General features: G+C 38.1%; 1 protein-coding gene across 5 annotated transcripts in view; it reads right to left on the reverse strand.

Annotated features, from left to right (window-relative positions):
• The window catches only part of FMN2 (formin 2), a 166,608-nt gene that overhangs the window by 142,562 nt on the left and 12,702 nt on the right, over positions 1–11,344 (reverse strand). For all 5 annotated transcript variants that reach the window (XM_017736388.1, XM_017736386.1, XM_017736387.1 and 2 more), the window contains exon 2: positions 7,791–9,783. In XM_017736388.1, the coding sequence (XP_017591877.1) occupies positions 7,791–9,732 (1,942 nt within the window). In that variant the 5' untranslated portion in view covers positions 9,733–9,783. The remainder of the gene's footprint in view (positions 1–7,790; positions 9,784–11,344) is intronic.

Below are 11,344 nucleotides of genomic sequence, written 5' to 3' on the forward strand. Positions count from 1 at the left end.
TACAGAAATGCAGGTGAGTGCCTTCTTAGCACACTTGTTTTGTCTAGAAAGCAGCTGTAAATAAAATATTAGCAATGTAGTCTTATTGATCTTTGATAAAACCATGCTGCATTTTGTCATTTTTCTTTACCCTTTTGTCATATACTCAATAGTTAATTATATCTTCTAATTTCCTCCCTCAAGATTTGTTCCAAAGCCTTACTTGCTGCTGCAGTCAAAACATGATGAAAATTGGCTTGATTATTTGCAACAATATTTTACGTTTTATAAAAAGCAGGTATTATATCTCTACTATCACCAGAGTTTCACAACATATTAAATATTTGTGATAGGCTGTGACAGTGCTTTCAGCATTCTTCCAGATTAGCAAATCTGTGAAGCACTCTTTCTCCCTAACTTGAACATGAGCTCCTTGAAATTTTGCTTTCATGGTGACTAAGATTTTACACCTTTCCCCCACAGTGAATTTTCTTACATATGACATATGTATAACAGGATAAGCTGAGACAGAATATTAAACTATTCTTTTATCCCTTCCTCTTGCTATATGTCATTTATATACGTCACTTAGCGACAACTATATATGTGACAAAAATAGTAAAAGGAAAGGATACATCTTTCAGAAGCTTTCATATATTAACTTTCAGAAGCTGAAGGTTTTAAAATTTTTAAATACCAGACAATTCCTCAACTATGATATAGCAGTGGCATAGAGTACAAAATATCTTTCTAAAAATATAAACAAGATGCACCCTCCCACAACATTAAATTGCATGTGTTCTTTCACATTGATTTCTCTTCAGGTTCTAATGCAGTATCATTGCAGATTACAGAGGTACATTTACAAGGCTACCCTATAATTATAGCAGTTTATTATGAAGGAGAATCTATATGTGTCTGTCTATCAAATCTTTTAGGCACCATATGCATCTTTGGCAAATGTTGTATTGCGTTTTCCAGGTACTTAGCTTCCTCTCAGCAAGTATTTAATTTTGTCCATCTTTACCTTTTTAGTTTCTGTGGTGATTTGTGATGTGAAGGCAGCAGTCTGTGCCAGGTTCTTACAGACTGCTGGAAAGCCACAATTCTTTCCATCTAGCTCTTTAAAGTAAGAAGCTCCTCTGATGTCTTTTTGGGCATCTATTACTAGCAGCATCTTTTGTCAGTCCAAACTGATACACACTATTCCATAAAACCCAATTTCCTTTATGCCTAATGGTTCAATGTTTTATTCTACATTCAAAGCAGTCTGGCCTATCTTTACCTTAGAAGTAAATTCAAGTGTGTGCTCAAGCAGCCAAAAGTCACGAGACACAACTGAACCAAACTAGGAAGTCTTTAAAATGGGACACAAATAACACATTTCCTTCAACCTGCTCATTAGATCCCAGGTATGCCTTAGCTTTCTTTCTGCTCCAGGAGCTGTGCTCCCAAGGTTTGGTAATCTCCAACTTTAATATCTGCTTTTTAATATTTATCAGGATGTACAAAAGCTTTTGGGTTTGTGTCCATAAACAAACAACAGTAAGATGAAAAAGGGGAAAAGCAAAAAGTTAGAACTATATTCCACAAAAACTACACATGTACATCTATGTATTTGTGCAGATATGTTCTTCTAGACTTCATCTGAAGAAAACCTAGAAACACAACTCCCTTGCTGTAACTGGGCCTTTATTTTCTTTCACTGATGTAATCAAGTATTTCCCTCAACAATTTCTCAGCATAAATTATTTCTTGACTCTTTGCATGACAAAATAGCACTTGGATACACAACCTCTATTATGAAGGAAATGTTTTTGTTTTGGTCTTCTTTTCCTTTTTTTTTTTTTAAATGAAAACCACATTTTCTTCCATGACTTTTAAGAGATGTTAAGTTAGTTAACTATTGTGATACTGCAGCACACATTTCTTTTTTAGAGTGATTTTTTTTTTCCTTATCAGTGCAAGGAAGAGGAAAGGATAGCAGTTACTTTTTCCCTGGTACATGCTATTTCTACGTCTTCTGCATCTATCTCTGGTACATCTGAGCCAGATCCTGGCACCAAATAAACTCTAGAATGAAGGTGCCTTCTGTAATTAGTTCCAGAGTAAAGTTATCTATGTTTTCTCCTCATTCAAATTCACACCACGTTCAGAGCTCTGGCACTCCTGATAACTCTTATACAGATCCTGAGACCAAAAAAGTCATACTTGTACTCACAAATAAGAATGTCTCAATAAATCTCACTTGTGACTAGGCTTTCCTGCCACTACTTAGCTATATATGTCAAGACACCAAAAAGATTAAATTCTAAAGATTTACGTACTTCTTTATTTATGTATTTACATTTAGCTTTATATATATTAGGGTTTTCTTTTACAACCTGTGATATTTGCACACAATCTCAAAACCACTGCTTCTTACTGTTACAAAAGTGCTAACTTACTTAATGGTTCTACTGCTGTGCAACTACAGATGAAAGAAGTTATGGTCTGTATTTATGAGAGAATAAAACATGGTTTGGCATCAGAAAACATCACCCACTTCCTGGTCAGAAAGCCTAGCTATTTCCATCAGTGTGAAGGAAACATTCTGGTTAGCAGCAACATGGAAATAAAAGAACAGCCATTTTTATACTCAAGGTAACACAGACCACCTCGTTGTCCTTAATTTTCTTTACATGAATTGCAATGTAGGAATGCAGGAAGCTGCTGTTGCTTAGAGAAAATGATAGCATGCCACAGCTCCTGAACCCCCTTTGCTGCCTTTTTAAAGCATTTAATGAAGTGCAACTGGCCTTCTATTATCATGTGAAGAGGCAGGAATGAAGTGACACAATGTAAAGTCCTCACATCTGTCCATCACCTTCCTTTCACAGCTGTCCTTTCTTCTTCTGTCCTGTTCCCCTTGTACCAGTTCACCCCATTCCCAAAAACGATGAACTGCCTCCATAAAAGTAAGTTTCTGGAAACTTGCAGTCCAGCTAACTGCTACAGAATGATGTTTTCAAATGTATCTAAAAATAACCAAAGCTGCAGTCACCCACACCTACATATATATGGTTCATCACCACTACTCCTTATGTAAGCTCAAATTTTGGCAGAAGTAGTTCATAAGGAATACACTTGGCCATATCCTGAGCTTGATTAGAACACTAAACAAACAAAATATCTTGGGTAATTAATATTTTTGCATATTCTATCGCCATGATTCACATTAGAACTTAATCCCTCATATATAGTCAGCCTAAAATATCCCTAGAGTTGCTTTTCAATTCCAAATTTGTTTTTCTTTAAACAGAACAGCACAGAGAAAAAAAAAAGCCTGTTTCAAGAAATAGGGTTTTTTTTTTCTGCAAATAAGTCCTACACACACAGTTGGGGATTTTTTAAAAAAAATATACCAACCATGCCCCAAGCTATTAAAAAATATGTGCATACTTTAAAAAATAATAAAGCACAATTAAACCCAAGAAATATAATCAAACTTAAACTCCACATAATTATTCCCACTGGAGTAATCCGCTGCTCATTTCACAGAAATGAAGTCACTGAAGCACACAACGTCCTTTAATGGTCAGTTCCAGACAGATCCCTTGTGTGATGGATATTCTTGTGATACTGTGTCTCAGAACCAAGTAGAGCTGCACAGATCCCAGCTATAAACTGTCCCTTTTCCTTTCCCCCTTTGCACCCTAAAAAAGACCATCAGGCAACCAAGTCCACACATTCCTACTCCAGACATGTCAGGCTCCCAGTCATACATCAGAATGCGGTTGCTGGTCAGAATGTGGTTGCCCAATAGACAGAGCCACTCAATCCCATGACCAAAATCTGCTACTCCCAATGAAGTTCTAGATAAAGATCAAAGTATTAATCATGAGATCCCATCAAAACAAGCCTGGCAGCACTGGATTCCAGTGAAATTACTCACGTTTCTCCAAATCCCATATTGGGGTTCTGGCACAGTAACATTAAAGCAACTGATCAGTACTCACCCATCTTTCAATAACATATTGCAGGCCACTTTCAAACACATTTTAGTACAGTAGAAGTGCAGTGTTGGACTCCCCCCTCCCCCGAGTTTTGTGTGTACTAGGCAAAAGGAGGAGGATCTTTCCCTTCAGATGCTTGCTAGCAACACTCAGTGTAGTGTGTGATCACATACCACATGTAGGGTTGCTGTTGGGCAGCTCCCTTACATAGATGAGGCTATACCTCATCTGATAAAAGAATCGTTTGTATTACTGCTAACAAACATCATCAGTGAAACAGAAAACCATAAGTAATCTTAAATAACAGCTGCCTGATAAAAAGTCTACTCAGGATGCCAACAGATACAAATCCATATTGTGTGTGTGTCATCACATGAATCAGAAAGAAAAAAAGCCTTGAAAAAGCATTTTAAAAGGTCTACTTTATGCCTCAGAAATAAACTTTGATCCAACTTTTTCGAGTTTTCGCATACTTATCTATACTAAGACCTCTGTATATGCCTGTAGACACTGCAATGGAACTGGAAGTGGGAAGACAACATTAAAACAGTATGGAAGTGAAATAAAGTGGCAGAAGTCAGAAAACAGACATGAGTACACAAGCACAGTACTGGCTTCAGATTTTGTTTTATGGTAACCAGGACTTTTTGTTTGTCTCCTCTTTACAGATAGAGCAGAACAAATAAAAATCTCTGAAGAGAAATTTAAAGGTAAATGATCTGTTTGAAAGAGCTTCATGCAGCAAGTGTGTTACAACCAGCCAACAGAGATTAGAAAGGGCATGGGTTTGTCTGGGTCAAGTTTAATTACTGTCTGGGGCAGCTGATGGGACTCATTCAATTTACGTAAAACACGCCCTTATTAGCTCCTCTGCAATCACTGCACCTCAAATTAATGCAAGGATGAAATCCTTTTTACTAAATCTATCTATTGGCTCTTTCATTTCAGTTATGTTAATGTTTGGAAATATCAATTTCATTTTCCCACCAAGATACTCTCTTCACATTAGTGCAAATCATTCATTGCCACACGACAAAGTGAGAGAACCAACTCTTGTCGAGCTCTTGTCCCCCTGGGACCACGATATAAAAGCCATGGCCCCATTGTGCACTGGGTAATCTAGAACTTGTAATTACTGTCACTGCAAATTCAAATACAGCTGTCCACATAAAAAATGAAATAGCTCAAATGCCTGAATTACAAAATGCCCATAAATTTGTGCACACCACATTCCTAAGAAATGCATCAAATTCGAAATACTGTACTTTCCTTCTTATAGAAAGCAAAATTAGATATGCAAAGTCTCTGCCATTCAAGTCCTTGGCTTCCATCTTCATTTTACATTAAAGCAGTCTTAAAGAGTTCGTATGTATCACTGTGAAAACCAAAGGGCACACAGCCAAACCACAACATGGTGCAAAAGTAGGCCAATCATCTGCATAGAACCTGCAGTCATTGAAATCAATGATGAAGTGTTGTGGAATATTTTACTTGATTCCAGTTAGAAATGCAGAACAACACTGCAGTAACTGCACAGCAAAATGGGATTTAATGCTGTAGGCAAGAAGCTGTTTGGGTTTGCCTTTCCTTTGTTTTTCTTGTTTTGTTTTGTTTTTTTTTTTTAGCTAGAAATATCCCACTATAAAGAATGTTATTTCTCAAAGCCTGATGCTAATCCCCAAGTCAATGTATCTCATGCATGCAAGTAAAATACAACATTTTTCACAAGTAGTATCAAATTACAAGGAAATTATTTCTGTAATCATTGCTGACCAGAATGGTTTATTTAGAGGCTTTTCTGCTCTTGCAGCAATGGCAGTTTATGGGAAGAGTAATGCGAAGTTTAATTCCCCTTTTTTATGTACACCACTTGTTATTTTTAAATTCTTGATAAATTTTAGATTGTAAATACATTTTTTAAAACTATGAATGGCCAAATAGAGATGAGTCATTTCCAGTTCCCTCACTTTAAGCTTTTCTGCATGAACTGAAAGATATAATTGTCCTCTGCCTGTAAAGACAGCTGGTATGTACATGCAAATGAGGGTCACTGTGATTTCCATAAGAGATAGAACTACTGTTGCATTGGACACTGGTCCCTTCACAATAACAGTCTGAAGTATTGGTGGGAAAACACAAAACAATCCAAAAATTTTTAGTAAGCAAATCAAAACCTTGTGAGGAAATGCAAAAAAGTCTGTTTCTCAGAAAACAAGTATCTAAAAAGAAATACCATGTTCTTGAAGTTTACCACATAAAATTTATTTCTGTCATAGCACCACTATAAGGTCTAATTACTGATATGGCAATTAAAATTTTTCTGAGCTTTTTATAAGCTGCCAAATGTTGATAGCTAAAAAAAAAAAGTGTGTGATTTTTATATGCTATAAATCTGAAATTAGTGAACACCTCAAATTGGAAAAGTTTAACTAGTATGTCTGAAATTAAGTCTTAGAAATGGGTGAAAGGGATTCAAAACACAAAAAAAGATTCAGCTCACTTCATAGAGGGCTAGTCTCAGAGGGGACTGGCTTTTTCTGTTTTAAAAAATTTGAGTTCTAATTTTCTAGACCGAAACTGGGGAATTTTGTTCAAGACTCCTGAAGAATGACAGAGTTGTGACTTGAATCTAGAAAGTAATGTTAGGTATTTATTTCATAAATCTTACTCTTCTGTCTACTTTTCATAAAACCACAAAAAAAATCTCACTCCATTTTTTGCAAAGAGCTTGTGCACAGATATGGTTACTGTGCTCATGCATCTAGAACTGACTTCATTCAAAACAAAACCAGTTTTATCTTATAACAGGTGCTCTTAGGGTATGTTCTCTGTATTCTCTTAGTTCTACAGGTTCCTTAAGTGAAAAATATATGGAATATGCTGCTCAGTTTTCTCTGTATACATACCTCCTATGTGGCAGAAATGTTCCTATTTATGAATATATTACCTTTATAAAGAAACTTCGGGGGTGGGGGGGGGTGGTGGGGGCAGAAAAAGGGGAAATAACCTCAGCGTGAAGGAAAATACAGCCATCTACTCACAGTGCTTCATTTGTGAACTCTCTATTCCCATGTCATTGTGACAGGATGCAAGCTGCCTAACCGGCAAGGTAAAGAATACTTTACTGAATGAGTCACCTTATGTAGCCTAAGCAGCAGCCTGACACAGCTACCAAATTGTACAACCCCGCGTTCCCTTCTCCTCTCCTGTTTTTGCTGCCCTTCAATACATTAACATTTTTTTCTTTTCCTCCTCCCCCCTTCTGAAGAGGAAATTGGCTCCTTTCTGAAGTGCTGTCCATCTGTGCTTGCATGGCTTTTTCCTTTTTGTACTAAGCAAATCCTCATCACCACCTCAGTCTAACACCAGGTGCAGGTCTCAGATGTTTACAGTACATTAGAACAGCACCTAGCACAAGAAAACCCCAAACAGGATCCTGGTTACAGAAAGCTTCACATTTGAAAGATCTATTTATGCAGAGAGCTGGTCTGCCTACAACAGTGCAGCTTTTAGCATTTTTCAACAAGAATAATTTAAGGCATTCGGCCTTTTTCTACAGGATGTAGACAATGGAGACAAGCAGAATGAAAAACTTCAGAGTTATGCATTTCCTTTAGTGGCAGTATTGCCAGACTGATGAAATGTGACTGTGTTTGTAAGATCAGGCCTTGGATTTTAAAGCTGTCAGCACAAGTAAAGATGATAATGCATGCAAAGTATTGCATTAAGTGAATTAAAGTATTTTAAAAATATTTTCAAAGCTGTTGTGGGAAAAAAAATACCAAAGCCAAACAACCCTTAATACATATCACTCACCTGAAAAGACATTGGGAAATGTCTCTGTAGAAGCCTGGACCCCTGAGGACTTTCTTGAATGAGTCAAAGGCACTCTTTCTGTTTGAAATTTCTCTCTAAACCCCTTGTGCTCCAAATAGTCTGCAGAGCTCACCTTCTCTGTGATCTCGCTTTTGTGATTAGACACCTCTTCTGTCCAGTCTGCAGAACGACTAAACAAACCTGCCAAACTAGCAGACCTCTTCTTCTTGACTGAGACTTTTTCTTTTTTGTGGACGGAATCCTGCCTCCTTGTGAAAAGCGGGCTCTGGGATGGGGAGGGAGAAGGTGAATGGTTGGGAGAACTCAGTTGCCTAGTTGTGGTTTTGATGTAACAGGGATTAATTAGATAGGGCTTAAAACATCGGGAACCAAGCATCGGACTGTCTGCTGTTCCTTCAGAGGACAAACTGCCATTTTTCATTTCCGTGGATAAACCATTACGCAGCTCCTCTCGACTGGCTGACAGAGTGTGTTTCCCTTCCTGAGTCTCAGCAGCATGATCACGGCCTGCATCTGAAATACCACCCTCTGTTACTGAGCCCTGAAAATCAACAGCCTGCACTTCAGCAATTTTAGCCTCAGTATCGGCCACTGAGGCTGGAGAAGGTTGTGCGGAGCTGTGTGTCTCAGACCCGTTTTCTACTGCAGTTCTATTCAAACTGTCTTGTAGTTCACTGGCTACAGCATCCACTCCAGCAACGGGCTGTTCCTCAGTCAATAGCTGACGTTCCTGTGTTTCAAATAAGCCGTTACCAGGAGAGCCTGTGCCATTTACCGCTTCTTTCGGTTCACATTCAGTGGCACCGGAGACAGGAAGGTTTTCCACAATTTCTGATACCGCTGGAAAAGCCCCCTCCGTGTCTGGGCTCCTTTCTTTGTCAGTGGTAGTTACTGAAAAAAACCGTTCGAAATCTAAGGAGGTTGCTTGTGAATTAGCCATGTGTCGGCCCATTGTTTTGGCGACAAGGTCCTCAGTTCCAATGTTAATTGCCCCCTGCTGCTGCTGCTGCTGCAGTCTAATAGCTTGCTGGATATCAGAAAGCAAATCCTCTTGCTCTGCGGCTGAATGGAAACTGTATATATCCGTATCAGAGCCAGAGCTGGTCCTTTGTCCATCCTGTGTCTCTGCAGCAGCTGGAGCAGTTTCATTTCTGATTTCAAAATGTTCAACATCTGTGTCTGAGAGACCCCCTTCATCTGCAGAGATGCTTATATCGGGAGTTTTGGCTACAATTGAATGAGTACTGTCCAGCTCCCCAGGCTGCAAGGCCTGGCTTTCCAAAACATCTTCCCGTGAACTGCTATTCCCATCTTTAGCCTTGGACAGATTTTTTCTGATCCTCAGATTTGAAAACACAGAGGGCCTGGAGTCCGACTTACCCTTCTTCTTACCCGATTCGCTACCTTTTGCATGTTTCCCCAGTCCCCTTCTGCCTCCTGATACCTTCTTTGTGCCGTCCGTATCCTTGGGCCCAGAGACATCTTCTCCTCCTTCTTGCACATCACCTGTATTTTTCTTTAGCTTCCCATCTTGATTCCCCATGATTTTTCGCAGTGCAACACCTTTGACAATCAAGCCATCCTCCCGGATTTCATTCCTTTGGCCTGCTGGCGAGATCCCCTCTAGCAATCCAGGTTTGTTTTCAAGCGGTGGTGATGCAAGTGAAGCAAATGCTTGCTGTGCCTCTCTCCCATCTGCTAGAGCTGCCTTTTTGCATAATGTGCTGCTTGCACTGGGCTCCGCTGGGACATGCTCAGTACAGCACTGAGAGCTGCAGACAGCTCCTTCCAATGGCTGCTGCTCTTGGAGCAGCCTGCTCTCCCGATTTCTGCTGCACTCTTGGTGCTTGAGGAAGGATTCTGTGAAAAGTATTTCCTTAATAAAAGTCACTTCTTTTTCCACGGTTTTTATTGCCTGCATTGCAAGCTCAGCTTGTCACCAAATCATTTATAATATCGGTACTTCAAGTTCCTGAAGGGAAAAAAAAAAAAAGTTAAAGTAAAGTACTTTAATTACTCTGCAACTGCTCTGCAATTGCTTCAACAAATAAACTAACAAACTTGGAAAGAGAAATATTATGATTATTTAATAGTTTATAAGGTGCTTAAGCATATGCTGCTTTGACAGGTTACACATTACCACTGCTGATTTATATGCTTGCTTTTTAAAGGCCATCAAAACAGTACATAATTTTAAAAGAAGAGTCATTCTCCTCTTAAATAGATAAAACAAAGATAATAAACAGAAAGTTCTTTCCACAGTTTTAAATAGTTGCACTTAAAATTCAATGTGTTGTGGTAATTATGCTATAGAAAGCCTCCCACAATTTGTATTCTGAGAAGGTAGATACACTATTATTCCCAGGAGAATCAACTCATCAATATTAAAACACGTCACCATTGTTTTCCCTGATAAGAACATCTGGCACAAAACAAGATAAAACAAATAAGAAAAATAGCAGTATTCAAACTCTACTAAGGAAAAAGATACAGTGAAGTACTCATCTATTTTGCCCTACATATTTAATAATTGATTTAGATGCTGACATTTCCTAACTATTTTGGAAGCTTGTGCAAAAGTTTTAATCTGTTGCTGCTTCTCCTTAATTTTTGCTTTAGATGTATAAGCATCAATACTTCATAAATACATTTCCTGAACTTTCAGACATATTTCTTTCCACTTTTAAAATTTAGAATTAAAATAACTGGAATAGAAGGAAAAGGGCTCGAGAATGCCAGATTGCCAAATTGGATCAGTTTAGCAGTCCAGTACTTTGGTTCAACACCAAACAAGTAGTAATTAGATAAATTTTCTGCTTATAATTTACCATCTCTAAACTGTCTGGTCTATTATGTTCAGTTTCTTTGAAAGAATTTATGTATTCCTCACAGCTGTGAACTTCCCTTCCATCAGGGATTGCTTAAACCAATACATCATTCCAGGGAAACAATCTACTGGTTTATCTAACTCCTACTTTCAGTGTAATTCCTAACAGAGATTTCGCTTCTTTCCTCTGCCTTAATATACATTAAAGAAGAAGGAGTATCATTCACATTTGAAAAACTATACAGGCATATCCTCCCCTCCCCCCAAGACACACACTATTTATTTTTCCAAAGATTTCTAAATACCTTTAAAAATATAGGCTCTGGTTATATAGTAATAATTTCTCTTTATTCAGTTTGGAAAGAATACAATGACACATGCAAATAAATTATTTTGAACTATCATTTCTTCCTTGCGCTTCTTGGTCACTTACTGCTCTGACGTAAGCCCTGTTCTGAGGGGCCTGTGGCTCAGGCTTGAGAAACCTTTTGTCTACAAAACTTGAGTGTTTTATGTGGATCAGATGACTTTGTATACTCAGTGGGATGATTTGGGTTGGTTTTTTTTTAGTTTTCTCTTATCTAACCAAGTCAAACATCTATTTTTTTCCACCTTTAACACTTAAAAATTATAAATATACTAACAAGATCTAGTATAGCAAAACCTGCAAGAGCATGTTAAGTGATTTTGCTTTTTTACTCCATTC

Source organism: Corvus brachyrhynchos, unplaced genomic scaffold, assembly GCF_000691975.1.
Source record: "Corvus brachyrhynchos isolate BGI_N302 unplaced genomic scaffold, ASM69197v1 scaffold595, whole genome shotgun sequence".
Taxonomy (NCBI): Eukaryota; Metazoa; Chordata; class Aves; order Passeriformes; family Corvidae; genus Corvus; species Corvus brachyrhynchos.